This window comes from Poecilia mexicana, unplaced genomic scaffold, assembly GCF_051168715.1.
Source record: "Poecilia mexicana isolate PSO_F unplaced genomic scaffold, ASM5116871v1 scaffold_18, whole genome shotgun sequence".
Lineage (NCBI taxonomy): Eukaryota > Metazoa > Chordata > Actinopteri > Cyprinodontiformes > Poeciliidae > Poecilia > Poecilia mexicana.
In genome coordinates this window covers 3,238,839-3,262,131 of record NW_028263387.1, presented here as the reverse complement: position 1 = coordinate 3,262,131, position 23,293 = coordinate 3,238,839, and the positions used below count along the sequence as shown (strand labels likewise).

The following is a 23,293-nucleotide window of genomic DNA, read 5'->3' as shown; positions in this document are numbered from 1 at the left end:
TTTGGAAGGATATTTTCCCAGCAAAGGAAGGTGTAAGACACCAACATTTACTTTATTTTATTTTTTTGCATTAAATAAAATGCAAAATATTCATAGTTAATGCGTGTGGTAAGAGTTTTGTATGGCTTGGTAACATCTTTACACTTTTCGATCTAGTTACAAAAATCAATTTTGATTCTTTTTTTACCACTTATATCACAAATTATACATATTATGATTGATTATTCAATCGATTATCATTCAAGAGAAAGCTATATATATATATAAATATATATATATATATTACAGATATTTTCATTACCAGAGTTTTGTATACCATGCTCAGGGTGTGGATGCTCAATGCCCCACTTCCAAAGGGGTCAGGATTCCTCAATTCTTCACCATTACCATCAGTACGTTCAGAATCTAAACGGGGTTTCTGGACAGCCCCTCCAGTGTGCCGTCCTCTGTGACGTAGCACAGTTATTTATGCACTGATCACTTTGAGCCAATGACAGCCTAGGACTGTTACAAAAACACTGACAAGGCTGTCCTGTTTTCTATACCTAGTCTCTTTCGAGCTTCATCTAGTCGTTCCCTTGGTGACTGTAATGCCAAGAATGGTTTTGACAGACAGATGCTTTGTTAACTTACCCATAACCCTTGAACATTTTTACAGTTTGTCACGTTTAAATTTAGTTAATACCTATTTTTTCAATTGGAAATGAAGGAGAAAGACCAAACATGAAGTGTTGCATAATTGGGAAGCTGCATGAAAAGGAAAGAAAAAGTATAATATACTCAGCCCCTTTCACTAAACACTTCATGGAACCAGTTTTCACTTTGATTACAGTTCCTAGGACTTCATAATGCTGCCAGTTCACTGATGTTCTCTAGCAAACCTCTGAGAACTTCAAGAAACAGATTTAAATTACACACATTGGACTCAGCAGAAAAGAACACGTACATCATTTGTCACATTTTTATTTTTACTAAAAATGTGAAAGTTGTGTATCACTCAGTGGCGTAGCCAGGAAATGCTTTTTGGGCGGGCCTAAGAAAAAAATTAGTGGGCCAAATATATATTAAAAATTAATTTACAAATACTTTATAGATGCCAAAGGGAAATTAAATGTTGTAACTCATATGAGTTCAAATTTTTCAGAGTTATTGTAGGTGGTGATTTATGTATTTTGAATTTATTAATTTGATGTGTCAAATTTATTATTGTAATGTGTCAATATAATTGTAATCCACATTATATGATCATCAAGCTGAAATTGAACTATCTCTGCAGTCACCAAGTTTTGAAATCCTGTAACTTGTGAGCAATTGAAGTGATCAAAAGTTGGCAAGACTTTCTAAATGTTACCTGATCCCACAAACACTCCTGTCAGTAGAATAGTCCCACAGCAGTGGTTCAGCATTCCTGTAGCGGAACCAACAGATTTTTCAGTCACTGTTTAAAAAAAGCCTTGTCAAAGATGATGGATATTGGGAAAATTATTAGAATTTAATCTCATTATAATCTCTAACTGTATCTACCTCATTGATGCAACCAAGAATTGTTGCATGAACATCGCATGTCCAGCCCACAATGCATTGCGAACAGCCTTCCGAGCCCTGCTACCTTAGCTTGATGCACTCACCAAAACAGTGGCGTAGTTGTGTTTAAATCTTTGTTCTTGGTTTGAAAATTTTACGACATATAAATATTTTACTCAGTGATGGGGCCAGAAATCTTTTCTGCCAAGCCTAAAATAAATGGGTGGGTCAAATAGATCTAATTGAAAGGAAGTATATTTGTAAGTTCCACTTTTATTTCAACAGATTTATAAAAACAAAAGCGGTCGCTATACTTTTTCGTTGTCTGCCATTTTGGCTAACGTGGGTCAAAAAAAAAAATCCTGTCAACTTTACCTCAATTATTTGTATTGATAATATTTAGTTGCACTTCATTGTTTAATATTTAAACAAGCTGAAGAACTTTTTCTCTACAGTGACACAATTTTGAAATCACGGAACCTTTCACCAGTTAAAGTGATCAGAAGTTGGCTAAACTTTCTGAACGTTACCTGATCCCGCAAACACTCCTCTCAGCGAATGATTCCGTAGCAGTGAGGTATCTGAGCTAGACACACACCAAACCTCTCACCAAACCACAACTCTTCAACGCGCCGCCATGAGCTCTTAGATGGCGGAGCTGACAAGAGAAAGTGATTCTGACTTTCTCTCTCAAAAACTTGTAAAAGTTTCTTGAGATCTTGCCAAAGTCTTCCAAAATCCTGTGAAATATTTGAAAAATCCAAATTAAGTTGTTATATCAAATTATACGACCCATCATAATTTGTGACTGCCGGGCGCAATTACATATTTCTCTGCACGATTTAAAGATAAAAACTTGTATTGCGTTTAGAATCATTTATTAAACGCTTATTGACTTATTAAATGGCTACAGTGGGTTTCTACATGGGCAATCAATGCGATGGTGTGTCAAATACAAAATAATACATTATGTTTTTCCTGTTAATGCTAGCAAAGAAGCTGAAAAGTTAGCATAAAGAAGCTCCTGTATTACAGGTAATCTTGATACGTTTTCACAGGAACTTGAGGAACATTTGCAGGATCTGGAGAAAGTAAGTCAGGATCATTTCTTTTTTTTCCATGTCCTCTGACAGGCTGTGTATTGATGATAAATTGATGGAAGTTTTTCGTGATGCTCTCTGTGTGTAAGTTGAAGGCGTTTGTGCGTCAGCACCAAGCGGTGAGGTGTGTGTAAACTGACAAAATGAAATGGCTGTCAGATTTTTTGTTGTCACCAAATTACAATTCACACACAACTACTTAGTGCAGACCAAAGACTGTTTCAAGTTTATGCACAGAGAACATTGTAGAGGTAACTGATTCAATCAATAAAATAATAATAAAATTCCACGTAATTATCGTCTCAGACCTTGAAAGCATCTTGCTCCACTACGGTTCTCTATCACTCTAATTTACAGTGCAGTTCGCTCCACTCTGCTGTGGACCCCAAGGGTCCGAGAAGCAAAATTAAAAGAAAACAATAGATCGCACAACAAAGCCAATGAGAAATGGGATTGGTGGTGTGATTTACTGTCGTTCTCAACTTCCAAAATTAATATTTTTTCCCTCCATCACTCTCTCATTTCGTCTGCCTTGTCTGACACTGCTACTGCAATTTGAGAGGGAAACCTTTGGACATGAGGCTTTGGAGTGTGTTTGGTGAAGGAGAGCATTTTGTGGGATTTCCTCCTGTTAGCCCTCATTCAGAGAACGATACCGACTTCTGATCACTTCACACAGTGAAATGTTCTCTGATTTCAAAAAGTCAGCGGCCAGCCTGCTGTCTGCTTAACACATAAAACCCCGAACATAAAATAGTTTTTTTAAGGAGGCCAAAAAATGTGGAAAAGTTCAAGGTGAATGATGACTTTGAAGGTACAGTAAGAGTAATTAATACACGTCTCTATGGTCATCCTCTTTCTAGTTTTATTTCAGTTATTAAAGCTGCACAAAACAAAATGCAGATAAAAGATGTTAATTATTTCTATAAATCAGACAAATCCTTATGAATGGAGAAAATGGAATATTAAAGGCAAAACATCTTTGAATATAAAAGAAAAATGTGTTTTTGTACTTTATATAGAAAATATTTATTTTTATATGTAATTCTCTAAACATTGTTTTTGAAATGCTCATTCCAGATTTTGTTAAATAAGTGGTAAAATAAAGAACTTCAGGCCAATATTTATACATCAACTACAAGAATATTTTTCAAGGTTTGTTAAAAACAGTGGAAATTTGTGATTGGTGAAAACATAACAGACTTTTACTTTATTAAATTAGAAGCATTTTTAAACGTTGTTACATGATTATTATTAAAGTCTCATAAGTTAAAATGTCATAGTACAGATTTTGGCTTATTGTGATTTTATCTTGTTTTTTTATTATTATTTCTTATTCAACGTAGTTCTGTTGTAATTTTACTCTCACACTGTACAGATGAAATATGTACACTTACTAAAAACATTCACAAGACAAAAAAACAACAACAAAAAACGCATCATTAACAAAATAAAGGCAATCTAACACAAACAGGAGTCATTTATTCTGCATGAATTTCGAGATGCTGCGATGGATTGGTGACGTGTCCAGGATGCACCCCACCTCCCCTTGTGACCCTGCAAGGATAAGCATGTTCACATAATGGATGGATTTAGAGCAGGGGTGTCAAACTCATTTTGGTTTAGGGGCCGCATACAGCTTAATCTGATCTGCAGGGGGCCACACAAGTAAACTCATTGCAAGATTAAATAGAACCAATAAAAGTGGACTTGTTGTTGATTCTTATATTAAACAAATTTCACTTTTACAAAATATATTATGAATAATCTCAGTTTTTAAGAAAGGTATCTGCAATTTCAACAATACTTTTACTCAGTTAAGCATTTATTTAAGTGCATTATGCATAAGAACTGATCTCAGTGATTGTACAATGTTGCAAAACATTTATTCACAGTTTTTGGAACTTAAAAACACTGTCCTGCATCACAAAATACAACAGACAAAAATTAAGAAAAGATTTAAAATCAATTTTCAACATCTGGAAAGCAATTTGAACAAATTATCTGGCTTCACACATTTGAAATCTTAAGTGTCAGCTGTTTTAAACAGGCATTTGATTAAGTACATTTGTTGATGCATAAAATGCATACATATAGAAAAAGTTGCATACATAACATGTATGTATGTTAGCATGCACGAGAAATATGAGGTTGCCAGGGCCAAAATAAAAAGCTGGTAAAGCATAGAATCGAACTTGTTTACAGAACCTGAAGCTCAGTGCTGCCATCTGCTGTTAGTTCCGCTGCAGTGTTGCATCATATTGTGTGTTCTGAATAAAACACAACGCCCCTCGTGGACAGTTTAGGAACTGCAGATTTTCAATTAAACGAAGTGTATGTTTTTTCATGAATAATGATAATGCATTTAGACCCCGGGCCGGACTAAATCGTTCGGCGGGCCGGTTCCGGCCCGCGGGCCGTACGTTTGACACCCCTGATTTAGAGACTAGATTGTGTATATCCTCCATATCGCAGAAAATGAGGTGCAAGTAGTTTATTATTCCTAAATATGTTTAGATATGGAAACAAAGTAATCATAAGACCATTAGATGTTATTTACCCAGGACGCATTGCAGCGTGAACTACTACGTGTGACAATATTTTATTAAAATTTATAAAAACTAAACAACTTGCAGTATTATTGTTTTTGCATCTAAAATAAGCATTTCTCAAATAAATTCTATTGCTACAACTAATCATGGATCCCTTTAAATGTTTATGTAATGAATTGAGACGGTTTCGCTAGCTCCTGGTGAGCTAACCGGGGCCTCACTGTACACAGTGAGGCCCCGGTTAGAGTTGAACGACATTGAAGCAAATATCAGTTTAACAGATTTACTGAAGGTAAACACTTTGTCTATTTAAAATTACAGAAAAGTTGTAGAGTGTCTGTAATACAGCAACAATGCAACGTAAATAAACATCACTAAGTAAGCCATATCTGTAACATTTAGCTTGCCAAATTAGCTTAATTTGCTCTGTAACGCTGCTAGATAAATCACATTGCAAAGTTGCAGGAAAAAAAAAACAGTCATAAGCTCCGCTGTAGGAATTATATTCTAATAAAACAATAAAACACAACATATTAAAAAAATACAGAACTCTTGTTTTCAGTCACACACGCAAAGTCCCTTGCTTGTCGTGTTGGAACGAAGAAATGAGTCTCTGTTGTAGCCTGACTCAATATTGTACGACCAACAACGCCCCCTAGTGGGCATTCAGAACAGTTTATTTAGAATAAATTTTATTCTAAATAAAATTTATTTTATTTAGAATAAAATAAATAAAATAAATTTATTTTATTTATTTAATCCGTTTCTTCATTCATTGCTCACTAGTGACATCTGCTGTTGAACTGAAATTATGACAACCTAGCCATTCAAATAAATCAAACCAAAAAAAAACCCACATACCACTGCACTGTATGCTCACAAACACTTTTGTCAAACCCATGTCCAGTAACAGTAGATCTAGATTAAACGGTCATCTTTTCAGTTCTTAAAATTATTGCTATCCTAATTAATCCTGCTAGTATGTTTACTGTCAACTGTCATAAGAAAGCGGTTATGCTTTCTTTTGTCATGAACTGATTTGACAAAGATAATTGTTTTATTGTCTTTGGTGGTGCAGTGCTGTTTGAGGCAGACATGGGATGCTTTTTGAATGTGATTTCCTGAACTAAAATTCTTCCAGCTTTATTTTTCTGGGACCTCTGATTCCAAATCCTTTGTGGCACTGTTTTTCAAAGCACACTGCCCTGAAAGTTTTAAGCATTCCCCTGCTGCAGCACACATAACTTCAATTGATGGCTAAGTAATAGGGTTTTGCTGAAATGGATTTGAATGGGGGTGCTGAAGCAAGGGAACATCTAAACCATGGAGGTCAGAGTGCATTGAGGACTACGGTTAGGAAGCCCTAAACATTTGCCCAGGTCACCTCAACTGGTTCCTCTCCATGTGGAGAATTTAATTCACATTTGCTTATTTGTTGACAAGCTACTCCCATCCAAAGTGTTAAATAGTATAGTAATATGAATATAACAAATAGTTATATAAAATTTATAACACAAGTGTGAAATTATACTTAATTGTAATATGACCAAAATAAAGTGAAATAAGAACAAGTATGTAGATGGAAATATTTGAATCTATAAATGAGTCCAGAGTAAACTTAGACATTTAGAGTTGGGTGTGGTATAGTTTGATGGTTACAGGCAGGAAATACCTGCATACATATGTGCACATATGAGAGATTGGAAGAGAATCTGAAAGAATATTTAGAATCCTTTATTTTTGCTACTTGAAATCATTTTCTGCTCACATCTAATGAAAACATGACAGTTCAGATTAAAACATTACACCAGACCAATAAAAAAAAATAATGCAGGGCTGTGGAAATAATAAAAAGTATGTTAAACACCAGCTTAAGGTTGTGATTCAGTACTAATGGTAAGGTAAGGTCATACTTATATAGTATATAAGTAAAATGACAAGGCAACTCAAATTTAAAATCATTTGTCAGTTTATAATCTGACAAATGATTTTAAATATAAATAGTCCAGTGAAAACGGGGCAAATGGATGAAGTTGTATTTTTTTTTATTTCTCCGTGTGTAAAAATGATGTGCTGATGAGAGAATTTGAATATATGCTATTTGCTGGGATGTATTTGAGAGCAAACCAAGCTCAAACACAAAGATTAAATTCATAGTGTCAGAGTGTAGCTATGGTAACACAACAATCAAACTATGATACTTGCCATATTAAGTTGAAATCCTAAACAACTTAAGGCTTTTAACTGATCCTTTCTGAAACCATTAAATCAGATTTAATAGTACATTTAACATTTCTGAAGAAATTTAAATGGGGCCTGCCAAAGTGTGCCCATCGGTTGGAACACAGCGGTTCTGATGCTAAGAATTAGCATACTAAGAATGCTAATTCTTAGCATTGATGCTAATAAAATTTAGCATCAATGCTAAAGTAAGCTACAATGTACTCACATATTGTGTACATTAAGCATGTGGAGAGTCACAGGAATGTTGAGTAACATGGACTTACTCCATTCATTATGTTAAAATTAGTGTAGAAAATGAAATTAGCTGAAATGCTAATGTTAGCCTAAATACTGCCAGTGGCATTTGGAGTATCACTAGTATGATGTCTTACATTGACTTACTTCATTCAGTATGCTAAACATGGCAAATACATTTTAAAAAATAGCTAAAAAGCTTATTTTAGGGAAAGGCTAGAGAGAGGGCAGTGTACTGCTATTGTCTGTACTAATGTTAATGCACTGACTTCTGATTTTTACTTTGGCAAAAGTAAAAATCAGATGTTTGCTTAGTAGCACTTCGTTACCAGAAAACACTCTCATCTCTCAGCAACAGATTAACAACAAATACTCTTATTGTTGAAAAAACAGAAGGTTTCTTCTGCTCTTTTCATTGTCATTGGCAGTAAATATATTACGAAACAGACATTCAACACAAAAGCAAAAATCTGATTTATGCTTCGTGGCAGTTCGTTAGCAACAGATTAACAAATATTATTGTTCAAAAAACTTAACATTTCTCTGCTTTTTGAAATATTACTTATCTTATACTACTTATTAAGTAAGTAGTATAACTTTTATAGCATAACTTACTAAATAAATGTGTGTTTTTTAATGATAATATTGTTTTATTCGTTGACTTTTAAGCTGCAAACTTGTGTGAAGGAAGGTCTGTTTTTGACATCATTTTTTGGGACAACACTGGCAAAAATTCATAAATTCACCAATGAGCGAGTCTGGCTGAACAAAACTAATAAAAACTAAAAACATTTTAATGCCACTGCGGTTCAGATTCAATGCCTTGTAAGGCCTTAAATTCAACCAAATCAATTTAATAACTTTTGATGCGCTTTAACAGAGAAACATTCCGTCTCCTCTTAAGTTTATTTTCGTGCTAAAAGTGGATCTGTTGTCTCTTCCATATTGTTGTTTAGCCTCTAAAGTTTGGAACGAAGGGATCCAACTGTCGGTTTATTGGAGCAGAACTCTTTCCACCAGGAGGGACGCTCCAGCACCTGACTGCCTTGCATCACAGAGGACCACAGGTTCTTATACAGCTGCAGACAGAAGAAATGATCTGGTGAATAAAGCTACTTAAGGTGCCACGCACACCAGAAACAATATTAATTGATATTAAGACTTACTCAGCTGAATGTGATTTCATAACACAAATTAACACACAAAAAGGAGATATTACATGTTTTTTTTATATATTTGAAAAGAACAACTTTCCAGAATTTAGTCTTTAATTCATTTATTTTAATTTATTGTCATTCTGGGTGGTTCTGTCTCGTTATGGAAATAGCAAAATTTTCACTCAGGTTTGTATTTCTTTACCTCTCCAGGGGTGGGCATTTATTGTATGGTGTATCATTTATAAATTGATAAATTATAAATTATCTTATCATGGTGAGAATTTTGATTTATTTTTATAATAATTACCATTTAATGACGTTTAAAAAAAACTGTCTGTATTGCTGGGATTGTTAACTATTCTCTCCACTGTTTGTTCAATAAGAGAATGAATACATATCAATAAATTTGAAAATATGATGAAATGCAGTTACTGTGTCCGGTTTTGTGATATAAATAACACTTATTTATGTGACTGTATTCCTAAAGAAGTGTATTGGAAATGGATATGTTGTTCAAGAGCAGTGTTTGTTTGTTTGCTATCCAGTGACAGCCAGACAGGTAGCTAAAAAAAAGAAGTAATGAATAGTTTTTATCATCACATTTGTCATTATCACAATAGTATCATAAAATATCATGATAACACTTTCAGTCCATATTGTCCTTCCCTACCTCTCCATCAGCGTTGGCAATAGGGGAGTTGAGGATGAAATCTGTGGGAGCTAAAACATCCACTAGAGCCACCGCTTCATTCTTCAGCTGTTGAGACAAAAAGGAATTCAAGATGACAATTCATGATTCAAGTTTATGAAAACACAAAAGAGATAACAAAACTGAATGCTAATGACTTCTGGAAAACACTCCCCACACACTCTGCCATCACCATTACCAACACCAGATGGATGGAGGGATGGATGGATGGATGTGTGTTGGTGCACACAAACTTGCTAAAATAGTTGACTTCTCATTTTTAATAAAAAAAAAAAAAAACATGACAAAAAATTGTTTGAACTTGGCAGGGGCTTAGCACGTCTGGCAACTGGTCTTGGTACATGTGAAAGGATGTGGGCAAGCTATTATGTTAAAGAAAGAAAAACACTGAAAAATATTCAGAAGCCAAATTGTTTTAAACCTTAATTGCTTTTGTTTTAATCAGTAATGCAAAGTGAATGAAGAGAGGACCAATTTAAATCAAATAGTTGAGTGTGTGACCATCCTTCCATTTTAAAACAAGTTTTCAAGTTGTAGTTGTTCTTTGTATGTTTAAAGTGTAAATGAATGTGTTAGAGAAAATAATCAAATATAAAATTGTCCATTTCGGGTAAACACTGCCTGTAATGAAGTATGACGTTTCCAAGCAAGCTAATACACACAGGCTGCTAGATCCTGGCTTCTAGAATTCTCTGAAAATGCAGCAGCCCAGTACATGACTGCATACACTAATACTTATGATTACTTATGTTAGACATGACAATGTACCTCTGAGCAGAGTCTGAGGATGGTCAGCTGGACCAACTCTGCTGGTTTCCTTCCAGTCATATAATCACCTGAACAAGAACAGTATTTTGAAAAAGTATTAAAGTTATGTTACAGGCAAACATTATTGGTTTGTTTCCATTTAATTCAGAGAGTGTGACATACCCTGGAACAGTGTTGCCATGTGGTTGCTGAGACTCCACAGTCCATACAGGGCACACAGTTTTCTTAGGACTGGTTTGAGGTCAGAGGGCATGTCCTGATCAGTGGTCAGGCTGTGAAACCTCTGCAGGCAGCAGTGTTCAATGTAGGTGATAGCCAAGGACCTGCAGTAGTAAACCTGAACACACACATGGACACGCAAGTTAACACTGAACTCTCATTCAAAATTAGTAAAGAGATGTAGAATCAAAACACCATAAACATATTTAACTGATTCAATTCGTCTGCTTGTCAATATGATAGTTGACAAATGAACTGGCATGAAGCTGAACAGCAGCATTTCAGAGGTGATTTAACTTTCTACACATTACTGTACACAAATTCATCTTTAATGAAACTGAAGGTTGTTGCAAAAATATTTTTTCTGCTGACTAAAAAATGTAGTATTACCATAACATGGTATCAATCCAGTAATGTGTACAATATTCACAATATTTCTCTAATATGGCAAAATGGCAGGCATTCTGCCTTTTCCTGAACCTCCACTAATTTTACAGCAACTAAAATGTAATTCCTCCCTGTGCAAACCTCAGTGTGTTCTGTTACCTGGCTGTTGTTACGGGCCTCAAACTCATTGATGCCTAAGGCGCTCTGTTGTTCCAACCTCCTCTGACTCTCCACAAGCAGAAAACTGATGAGCCACATGTAGGCAGCTAAAGACACTGAAGTCATAGAAAAAGAAATCATGTTTTAATAGAGGGTTAAAAAAAAAGACTGATAAACTTCATGCAGTAAATATTAATATGTTACTAACATGACAAGGACCTCATTCTTTTTTCTCACCAAATAGTTTTGTTAAATTTATCTCAAAGTTTTGAAATTACTCAATACAAACATTTGACAATGATGTGTTAATGTTTGTCAAAAGGACTGAAGCTCGTTTTTGTCGTTCTGAATTCAACTCTAATCGGGACACAACATTTTACATAAAGAGCAGCACAGCAGAAACATATTTTTTTCTGAAGTGGACATATCCTCGTACCCTCAGGCTCCATACAGTCCTCTACTGTTGTTGCTGTAAACTTGCTTTCCAGATGTTTTAAATAATTATCCAAAAAGTCCACAGTGTGAAAGGGAGACTGAATGGGAACGTCATCTGAAACCAAATAACACAGGTGGAGATTAGTAATCAGAGATGACACTTGGGTAACTGCAGATTTATATTTTAGGTACAATTACATCACTTACTGATAAATTAATTACTGATGAATGTACAACAAAGAATGAATAAGGTTCTCTGCACAGCAATTATGAATTCAAATATAGGCAGTCAAATTCAGGTATTCAGGTCTGAATATTAATGCTATTAATGACTAATGTCTTTTCCCTCCATTGCTCTGTCATTTCGTCTTTGCAGTGTCTGGCGAAGGAGCGCATTCTGCGGGTTTTCTTCTTGCTGCACCTCATCCAGACTCATGCCAACTTCTGGTCATTTCAAATGGTGAAATGTTCCCTGATTTCAAAACTTTGCCACGCATGGCACGTGTAATTTCAATTTATAGTGCGGAAACAGAGCTCAAGTTAAGCCCACAGATTGGACTTTTCAACGCCATCTGTCAAAATGACGGATATCGAGAAAGTCCAGCACGATGTCTTCTGAACAAGAAAATGTCATCCTTTCCTACACTAAACTCTACCCTCTTAAAGTCAATATAATAACTTGATATAATATTTCCGATATCACAGTTCCAGGAAAGCTTGTCAATATTGGATGAGACTATGTTTCGTCAATAGCAGATAAATCTGGTGATGGTATTTGAATGGGTGCCCAGGCCCACCCATCCCCCCTGGTTTTACTATAAACCTTCTATATGTTTCTTGTGAATGGTGTCTCTTAAAATAGGTGAAAAACTGTCCTACTTGATTATAACATATGAGTGTCATTAAACAAGTGAGCCCGTTTCATCCTCTTTCCCCTACACTTACTATGTAGTTTGGCATGGAACAAGTTCAGAAGGTAGTTGCTGGTCTGCTGGAGCAATACGTTGTTGTCTCCTTCATATGTGCAGTTTGGGTCATTGTCATCACGCAGGTCACCCAGTCGGTTCACTGTAACACACAGAGTTATAGCGCTCACACTGACTCGGTGACCTGGGGAGAGTGTTTGTGATGAACTACTGACTGGCAAGGTATCCATGGCCACCACAGGCCTCTCTGCACTCCTGGATGCCCCTCTGAGCCGTCCATGAACCCAGTGGTTTACCAGAGCACCCGATGGCATGGACCTCCCTTCCCATCTCTGCCTGTGAAACATGGGATCAAAAGAGTCAATGCCTATGTAAAATAAAAGAAGCGTGTGCCTCATTCTGTACTTACTTGTCTGTCACTATTGTCCTTCATCAGCTGTCCAAACTGGAACTCAACAAAGTTCATGAAGATGGTTTTAGTGAAGTGTTCCAGGACATATGCTGCTGCCACATATGGGATCAGACGCCACTGCTACAATCCAAACAAAACATGTGCATGAGTATCAATAGTCAATATCTTAAACATGAACATTTTCCTTTTAGAATGTTTGAAGTAATAATAATAACTACATATGAAAAGCGGAGATCAAAACACCAGACTGTACTTTTCCAAATTAGATCTGGTGGAACAAATGAAGTGAAAAAAAAAAATCCTGTTCCTGTTCTTTAACTAAATCCAATTTAGTCTTTGCCCTTTCTAAATGCTTAAGGAGATGATTCATTGAGTTATTTTTTATCACTTCATAAGAAATGATCACCTGTAACTGGTATTCTAGAACTGGAATCTCCTCTGTGTTACTTGGTCCAAACTGTTTCCGTGTGGCTGAGAATCGAATAGCGACAGTGACAGCAAGCTTCAAGTTGACCAAAGCCATCCTGGTGATGTAAATCCGACCTCCGGAAAGGGCCCCCAAAGATGCCCCAAAACGCTTGTTAGGGTCCTACAAGAAAGAAAGGACACTGCTGTAGCTTTTGTCAATATTAGACTCGTCATCCGATTTTGACAAGTCTAAAAAGTAATGAGTCCTTTAACAACAAAGTGTCCACTTGTGTGAAGCTGCATAAGAACATAAGAACAAGCACTTTCAGTGTGTGAAAGGTTACAGTTAGATCTAACCTGCTTTCACAGGTTACAACTAATTGGGGGTTTAAAATAATAATGCTGGAAGATGATACATGTATATTTCCTAAATGCAATTGCTATGTGCTGCTTAGTGATCCTACTTTTTTACACACGGCTAGTGTATTGAAGAAACTTATTTAAAAAAAAGATGTTTTTTAAAAAGCTTGTATTTTTGGGTCTTTTGATTTTTAGGGAGGCATTACATACGATCTAATGCTTTTAAGTGAAAAATATAAACATTGAGCACAAAACATAACGTTCAAGCATAACAGCATATGGAGTAAACAATTTGATTACCTTAGTTGCAATGTTTATGTCATGGAAGGCAGTAGAAATAAATTTTTAAAGTAGTTTAGCTTACACTGGGGAGCTAAAGCCTCTGGTGAAAAACTCAGTTTGGTTATTCCTCCCTATCAGCTTTATGGGTCAAAGAGTGGAGTAAACCTTTGACTATACACTCAGATTCTCTTTCCATTCTGACATCAATATGTGAGCAGCTCCATAAAACAAAAACATCATTTTTTTGTTCACTCAGTAGACTGAGTCTGAGTAAGAAGTGGATTCTCAGCAAAAGATGAGAACATGAAGCGTAAACAGAGACCGTGTCCCTGAAGGCATCATCCCTGTGAACTCCAGGTTATTTATACAAATGGGCCTGGAATATTTGCTTTCTATGAATGAACACAGGTCAATGTTCCCCAACTACTCTTGTGTGAGCATAAAAAACTGCTCAGGTTTGAGCAGTTTTTTAATGCTCTATTTTAATGCTCCGTTTTAAATAGAGCATTCTATTTAAAATAGTCGGCATCAAACACGTGCTTTCTGTTTGAGAAAACAAAAAAGACTAAGGACTTCATCCAGACAACCATCACCCTCTTTTTTGGGATATTCTCCGTCAACCCAAGAGAAGGTTGTGTGAGTGAAAAGCCCACCACCTCAACATTTAAGTCACTTCAGTAAGCATTCTGAGGCTAATTTTGAACTTCACCAATCATCTTCACTATATCTACAAAATGTTGAAATGCACAGTTGCTGCTATGTGACTGGCTGATTTGCTGCTTGTGTTGGCAAGAAATAGAAGAGGTGTAGCAATGCGCACCTTGAATGGTGTCACATATTGTCCATCAGGGGTAACATCGCCTGTCCGGTTTAGGAGGTTTTCCCTGGGAATTCTCACATTGTGAAACATTGCAAACCTGTTGTGAAAAAGGGCCAAAAGAATAACACCTTGTTATGTTTTATTAGAAAGAAGCAATTCAGCATAAATCATACAAAACTGTTTGTGACGCATTTATGATATTTGGTTCCTTACAGTACTTTGCTAGTTCTGATTCTGTATAACGCTATATACTCTCCTGAGTCTCTACACATCATGTATCATCTTCTACTACGACAGAACTCAAAGTAAGTTTGTAATTTAATTCACAGATATTTTTTTGCTGACTTTCCACAGAACTGTATGACATCAGTCCAGGCAAATTGTTGTTCAGTCAACTTTAAGAACTGAGTTTAGTGTATTAGATTATATACTGTCAAAAACTTATAGAGTAAGTATGATGTAACACATAGATATTTCTATGATGTTCAAATTACTGCTGCAGCTACCTACCCATTATCCAGTCCATTCTGGCCTAATTTTTTTCCCATGTCCCCAACTAGAACACCAGGTAGAGCCAGAAGGGTTTTGGGGTCTCTTATCTGCAGAACACATGTTTTAGATGAGGTATTACAGTAATCAGATTATGTCATCTTTAGATACAGATCAGAAATAGTGAATGTATAATAACAATACAATATTAAACATGAAAAATATGTTGTATCACATACTGAGTAGGCCTCGATAAGAAAGGCTTAATTGGGATTAAGATGTTTTGTTCAAAAAATCTTACAATGTTGATTTATAACTAAAAAGCAAAATTTGAATCTTAATCAGTCCAAATAAATGTGTCTAAACTGGACTGCTGCTCAATCTAGGCCACATAACTTACACACTTTTCAGTGGTAATGTCCTGTAGTGCAAGTTGGCACCTGTTTCACACCACCGGAATAGACACACAGTATTTCTTTGCATATGTTGGTTGAGCATGGAAAAGGCAGGTACGATGCATTTTTCCAATATGAAATATTGATTCTGTGCAAATCAATATTTCATATTTCATATATATGTCAAAAGTAAGGGATGTGTGAACCCTTACTTTTGACATGCTTTTGTAAACTTCAGCAAATTACACTTTTTAATTGCTTTTTTTTTTTTGCTAGTCAAAGGGGTTAAATGCCCCCAAACCAGACTGGGATGCTGCTGGTCAGTAGGCTCTCTACTGTCCCACTGTATGAAGTGACGAGGATGGGAGGTTTTACTGAGGATTACAAACACATACATTATGTAATCGGAGCCTTACCGGAACAATAAAAGAGTGCAGGCCATGGCACACCTGGTCAGGTGTGTAGAGCTGAGCAAATACAACAGCGTGAGTGGCCGTCTTTCCCATGTTTCCAACCCAGAACTTTGCAGCCTCAAAGTCTGGAGAATTGATGACAAACTCCTGCAGCACAGGATTGAAGAAAGAGGGTTATCGATTTTGCAACAAATCACAATAACTACCAGTTTATGACACTGCAGCCTCAGCCCAATGCACTCAGTTCTGTTTGTGAGTTTTTAACAGTTCTTTCCAACCCAAATTCCAAACGCTGGTACTCCTTGGTGGTTTCTGATATCATGGACGACATGGGCAAACCTACCTGTCTATAAAGGTACGGGTGAAATGCAAAGAGGCAAAGTGGGCATTGGGTTACTGCAGAAAGCCCAAGGTATCATCCCACAATCTCTCCTTATAGAGTATCTCAGTAAGTTCAGTTAACCACATTTTAATATTACTTTCTTGGCTATTAAATTCCATACACCACAGGCATTTGCATAGAGTTGCTACAGTTCATAAATAAAGGAGAATATCCAAATAATCCAGTCTGGGGATCAGGAACCAACATGGACGTATAGATTTCTGAAATCCAGTTGAGTTTGAGTTTCAGATGAGAACAGATGAGGCAAGGAGCCTCCAGTGGACATTTATCACAGTGTGAAGAGTCTGAGGGGTACATTCTATGCTATTTCATTTTAGAATAGTGGAGTTTGTGAAACAACTTTCACTGAATTAACTGACGTTTCACATTAATACAACAAGACCGAATCCTTGTGAAACCCTCCTGCCAGACTTCATTCCCAATCTCCTTTCAGGCAGCTGTAAGGGCAAAGTTCATTCACCATTTCCTCTGAGAGGAGAACCAAAGGTCCCATGCATGTTCCCCTGCCACAGTGTGATATGTCAGGCCGAGGACATCCCATTGCGAGTCAGCCACCGAAAGACCAGACTCAGAGACCCACCACCCTCACAGATACCCCTACCCTCCAAGCCACCACCGTCCCTCCAGGCAAACCCAAAGCCCTTAGCTCATTTATAAAACATTTATATAAACACATTTAAGAAGGTGTTGTGGTTGTGTGTGCTGACCTGGGAAGAAGGGTCATATGTGGCTGTGGTTCTCATGGCTCGAGTGTTGCTACCATGGCTCAGCTCAGTCAGTGCAAAGCACCCAAATGTCTGAGAAAAAATATGGGCAGAATAAAATCACTAAACTTCACAAGCACTTTCTGCATGCAAAGATTCATACATTAAAGGAGAACGTGAAGAATAAAACTCACTATTTTGTTTCTTGTTCAATTAGTAAAAAATAAAGCCGTTTGCATTTTGAAGTTGTCACTTACCTCCATGTGTTCAATGTCCTTTACATATTTGCCATGTCTACCTGACCCTGTACTGACGATGGTTCCTGCAAACATCTGAAACAAGATTTTAAGAGTTACTCATTTTTCTCTGACAAGTACTTTGAAGCAGAACACAAGAAAATTTGAGAGAAAATGACACAACAGTGTCTTCTCAGGTCTGACTAAAAGATCAATCCTCCAGCTGCAGCTGATCCAGAACGCTGCTGTTGGTGTTCTGACTAAAACCAGAAAGATAAAGAACATCACCCAGTTCCACAGTCTGTCCACTGAGAGAATAGACTTTAAAATACTGTTAGTTTATAAATCACTAAAGGGCTTAGCACCACAATACATTAAATATCTGCTGTTGTTGTATCAACCTTCCAGACCACTCAAGTCTCCTGGTTCTGGATCTGGTCTTGCGCTGCATCCAGAACCAGAACCAAACATGGAGAAGCAGCATTCAGCTTCTATGCACCACAAATCTGGAACAAACTTCCAGAGATCTGCAAAACAGCCAAAACACTGAGTTCTTTAAAATCTACACTGAAAAGTCACCTGTTTAGATCTGCTTTGGAAACATTGACCACCATATTTCATGTGTATGATTTTGATGATGGCACTCATCAAAATGTAATGTTTGTTAAGTTACAGTTAGGAAAAGAGAAAGGAGGTTTTGCATTACCTGATTTTAGAGAATATTGTTCTGTTGCTCAAATGACTTCCATAATATATCTAAGTGCTAAAAATTATTAGGCAAAGTGGAAGAATATAGAGCTAAGAGTGCATGGAAAATAATTGCAGGGTGTCACTGGACATACAGAGACTATTAAGATCATATCTAAACATGTTAAATATGTTACTTGTTTCTCAGTGGAAAGATGGTTATACAGAATCCAGAAATACAAATTTGAAAAAGAATTATGCTTAATACGAACAGCCTCCAATAAATATTTCAATTCAAGATCCACAATTCAAACAACAGCTAGAGATAGGTTTCACAGTCTTGTGTGTGGTCCCTACAGACAGCCATGTTAAAAGTTTCCATGTTCTGAAAGGATGATTCCAAACACTCTGTAGGACAGAAACGTACATCTACACTATCTTAAGAGATAGATAGATAGATAGATAGATAGATAGATAGATAGATAGATAGATAGATAGATAGATAGATAGATAGATAGATAGATAGATAGATAGATAGATAGATAGATAGATAGATAGATAGATAGATAGATAGATAGATAGATAGATAGATAGATAGATAGATAGATAGATAGATAGATAGATAGATAGATAGATAGATAGATAGATAGATAGATAGATAGATAGATAGATAGATAGATAGCATTTATTGTCATTGAACAGAATTCAACGAAATTTCCATTGCAGCTCCCGTGCAAGAGGTCAAATATATACAGTATAAATAAGCAAACACACAATAATAATAATAACAATATATACAACTAAGTTAACTAAAGGCACTCAACCATACCAAAGAAGTAGCAGCAGGTCCAATTATGGCAAAGTACCGATAATGTAACAGTGCAAAGTGCAGAACAATATGGCTGTGTGGGGGTGGGGAATATGCATGTGTGACTGCGAGGTTATGATATATGTTGGAGGGGGGGACGGCAGGGAGTAATGGCTCTGACGGCTGTGGGGAAGAAACTGTTTCTCAGTCTATTTGTTGTAGTCCGTATATTCCTGTACCGCTTGCCCGATGGCAGCGGCACAAACAGTCTGTGACCCGGGTGGCTGGAATCCATCGCTATGGATCCAGCTCTCTTCTTGACCCGGTCTGTGTAAATGGAGTCCAGGTCTGGGAGGGGGCATCTCACAATGCCTTGTGCTGTTCTCACCACCCGTGTCAGTTGTTTCCTCTCCAGTGCTGTGCAGCTACCATACCACACAGTCATGTTGAGGCAGAGGATGCTCTCGATCATCGCCCTGTAAAAGTTCACGAGCAGCCGTGAGGAAAGTCCAGCCCGTCTCAGTTTCCTGAGGAAGAAGAGCCTTTGTTGTGTTTTCTTCACCAGGTGGGAGGTGTTTGTGTTCCAGGAGAAGTCAGACGTGATGTGGAGGCCCAGGAACTTGATGCTGTCCACACGTTCCACCACTTCTCCATCTATGAGAAGGGGAGTGTGAGCCGACCTCCTGGACCTTCTGTAATCCACAATGACCTCCTTGGTCTTCCCTGTGTTCACCACCAAGTTGTTGGCTGAACACCACTGAGTAAGCTGCAGAATCTCCTCTCTGTAGTGGGTCTCGTTGTTGTCTGAAATGAGACCCACTACTGTTGTGTCGTCCGCGTACTTCACGACTGTGTTGGTGGGGTGGATGGCCACGCAGTCGTGTGTAAACAGGGTGAAGAGAGCTGGGCTGAGCACACAGCCCTGCGGCGTGCCTGTGTTAAGGACCAGTGGGGACGATGTTGAGCCACTTATTCTCACCACCTGATGCCTGTTGGTGAGGAAGTCTCTGATCCAGTGGCACAGTGAAGCGGGCAGCCCCACCTCGAGTAGCTTCAGCACCAGCTTGTCTGGAATGACGGTGTTAAATGCTGAGCTGAAGTCTACAAATAGCATCCTGACGTAGGTGTTGGGATGCTGCAGATGGGTCAGGGCTGTGTGCAGAGTGATGGAGACAGCATCCTCTGTTGACCGGTTCGCTCTGTAGGCGAACTGAAGGCTGTCCAGGTTTGTTATTATTAGGAAATTATTCCTAATAATAATGCATACTTAGCCTAAATGTTTTATTAGAAGCAACTATTCTAAAGCAGACAAATTACTATCACATTTTTATCACCCAATCTTTCAGGAAAACAAAAAAAGATCTTACTCCTCTGTTAAGGCCATACTTGGCGACCAGAGCCCAGTCATACATGCCCAGACAGTCGTCCAAAATGACAACCTTCCACGGGTTTGCCATCATATCTTCTTTAGTCAGGAAGTTGTAGCGAAAGAGCTGCTTTACCCTGCATGTAGTACATTAGATCTTTCTTCACGCATCATTTTTAGTAAAAGATATTGAGCAAAACCTCACAGATACTAATTAGGTTTTATCATGTAACATGTATTATGGTGTAATGTTCAAAATAGTTCGAACATACCTGAGGAAATTAAGTTCTCTCTTTTTCTCAACAGAAATGTCCTCTCCAGGCTGACGGGCAAACACAGGATCATTTTCCAAACTCTTGAACACGTGATGCTGCACCAGACAGAAGAGGAGAAAATATATGGAACATCAACATAAAATAGAACAAACACATTCATTTTTAAGCATGAAATTGTCTTTTTAATGGCGTGTTTCTGTCATTTTTAAAATGTATTTATGTTGACAATTAAACTACTTGTTGAGCCACACTTCACTCACCCTATGTCAAAAACATAGGGTGTCAAAAACATAGGGTGTCAAAAACATAGGGTGTCAAAAACATAGGGTGTCAAAAACATAGGGTCGGAGTTTTATTAATTAATTACTATTTAACTTTCCCTTGATGGAGTGATAACTTGAGGTATTACAAACATTTAAACTGAAAGAGGCTGTCTAAATTATAGAAGAAGAAAAAACGGATCCAATATTATTTTGGAAAACCTTTGACAGCAGAGAATCTGATCTCACTTTGAACTGTAATATTTCCTCTCCATCAATGAAGTGGAGCATCTCCTTCCAGCTGAAGGAGGCTTTGTTCCTGTAAGCGTCGAGTGGACCGCTGGGGAGGTCAGCCACGACCTGCTCCATGTTCAGGAAGAATTCAGATCTTCACCTCCTGCAAAGGAACAGCAGCACGTTTTATTAACGGGCTAATAAAACAGAATAGAATTAAACTTTTAGAAATAATAAATAGTTAAACTTTCAATAACAGACAATTATTTTCTTTCCCTGAAACATTGTTATTTAATGTCTTACTGCTTTCATTTATTTACCATGGTCATGGTCAGTATGGTCATTTTTGCCTATAAAAGTTAGTCACCCTCTGGGATGTTTTACTCCTTTTAATGTTTTTAAAAATCAATAATGATTAACAAAATGTATCTTTTTGACAAATTTTACAAAGAAAAATACAAAAAAAACTTTTATTGTCAAAGTGGGATCTGACTTCTACAAAATAATAAAACTTACATAAAAGTAGGTAACATAAAATAAGGGCCTGCATAACTATTAGGATACTACTTTGAAGTAGTATCCTAAATTTATATAAAAACAGAGTAGGAAATGCAATATAAAGCAGACGTGTTTGCAGAACTCTTAAAAGCAAGTGCATATCAGTTTGCTAAATTTTGGCTTAGGTGGAAAAATTAAGCAAAGTTAAAATATTGTTCAATTCACGAAAAAATAAAAGTACATAATTGATGAGTATAAAAATTAATGAGACAAGATAAAAATGCTATAATATATTGAATATGTTTAATTAAATTCATCTGTGTGTGTCTATTAGATCTGATATAAAGGTGATATAGGAGTAAAAGAATTAAGAGGAAGAGAATAAAAGACCCCTTGGACACCACTCAACCAATGACTGAATCATTCCCTCCTATAACTAACTATTCTATAGTTAAATGTGAGGCTGGAAGTCCAACAACTGAAGGCTGGACTAACGTATATTAAATCAACAAGCCAATGAATGACCAACACAAACACAACAGCGAAACAGAACAGAGTCAAAGTCCAGACTTCAACCTGATAAAATGAGCCTGTGCATTAAAAAATCCCTACATCGCAACATTGAACTTGGCTTGCATGTTCTCCTTAACATTTATTTTTGAATTTGGCTTCATTGTTTCTTTATAGCATATCCTACACTTTGTTTTAAAAAAATATACACAAGTAAAGTTAGACGAAATTATTGTGGAACATCACAAACGCAGGATCGTTTATCTAATGTTGTACCCACATTCTTAACATATCCTGTCAATCTATAACACTTTAACAGCCAATTACCACTCGTAATTATATTAGAGAATATGGTTATTTACTATTGAGTCCTAAATGCAGTTTCTCCTGTAAAATCATGTGTGTTTTCTGAACAGACCATATGACCGTTTGAATAAACAACTACCGGGTTGAATTTATAATAACCCATTATAAACACCTTATTTCAGCTCTTGTAATTTAAAAAGAGTCAAATCAGAGGGCTGATAGATAGATAGATAGATAGATAGATAGATAGATAGATAGATAGATAGATAGATAGATAGATAGATAGATAGATAGATAGATAGATAGATAGATAGATAGAGTAAACGCGCTAAATGTTCTGTCAGTTTTCTTCTTACCCTTTGACCTTGTTTAGTTACGTCTGCAGGTTTCCTTGCAGTGGGTGAAAAGTTCATCAGAAGTTACTTCCCTGCTAAAGACGAACTCTGCAAGTCCTTTTGACTCACCAGGTCAAACACTTCCTGTCTGACTCCTCAACAATAATAGTATCCGCTTCACTCATTTAAATTTGAAAATATTTAAATGATAAAAACAAACCTGTTCAGTCATTTCCAGGAGACTTCTCCTCTTTTTCATTGGATTAATTATGTAAAGACTTATTGTAGACATGAACTTAATCTGACATATCGTCCTTTCAAACCCGAAGGCGACTTCCTTAATTTATTTTGAAAGTTTAAACTTTTTTTTTAAAGCACAATAACTTTATTCGCTCCTATTGGACAAACACCTTAAACAACGTCAAACTTACCAGAGACTATTTTGTTTATTATATATTATTATTTATTTATATATTTATATATATTGTTATTATTTAAAAGTACTACCAATAAAAATAAACAGTTGTGACAAAAAACAAAATGGACACATGACGATACAGACAAAAAGGAGGTAATTCTTTCAAAATATCTTCATAAAGATAAGGTATATGTCATTCATTTGAATTAATGAGTAAATGCATAGGTTAAATTTGAAAATGTCATATGATATTTCAGATG

The 23,293-nt window shown here is 36.6% G+C and overlaps 1 protein-coding gene across 1 annotated transcript; it reads right to left on the bottom strand.

Annotated features, from left to right (window-relative positions):
- Positions 1–6,894: 6,894 nt before the first annotated feature.
- On the bottom strand, positions 6,895–22,744 carry acox3 (acyl-CoA oxidase 3, pristanoyl). The gene is made up of 19 exons (XM_088015513.1): positions 22,637–22,744; positions 20,982–21,129; positions 20,470–20,567; positions 20,199–20,334; positions 17,358–17,432; positions 17,104–17,193; positions 15,997–16,140; positions 15,207–15,295; positions 14,697–14,793; positions 13,233–13,415; positions 12,824–12,946; positions 12,630–12,750; positions 12,434–12,556; positions 11,490–11,603; positions 11,054–11,169; positions 10,451–10,625; positions 10,289–10,356; positions 9,482–9,568; positions 6,895–8,733 (listed from the first exon to the last, which is right to left on the bottom strand). Exons 2-19 carry the CDS (start codon positions 21,099–21,101, stop codon positions 8,614–8,616), a joined length of 2,079 nt encoding a protein of 692 aa, XP_087871639.1. The 5' UTR covers positions 21,102–21,129; positions 22,637–22,744; the 3' UTR covers positions 6,895–8,613.
- Positions 22,745–23,293: the final 549 nt, after the last annotated feature.

Coding starts and splice junctions, on each gene's coding strand:
- acox3 (XM_088015513.1), bottom strand. CDS start 21,101: ATGGAGCAGGTCGTGGCTGACCTCCCCAGCGGTCCACTCGACGCTTAC. Junction 13,416..14,696: donor AATATGTGACACCATTCAAG/GTGCGCATTGCT, acceptor TCTTTCTTGTAG/GACCCTAACAAGCGTTTTGG. Junction 8,734..9,481: donor TTGCCAACGCTGATGGAGAG/GTAGGGAAGGAC, acceptor TTCTGTCTGCAG/CTGTATAAGAACCTGTGGTC.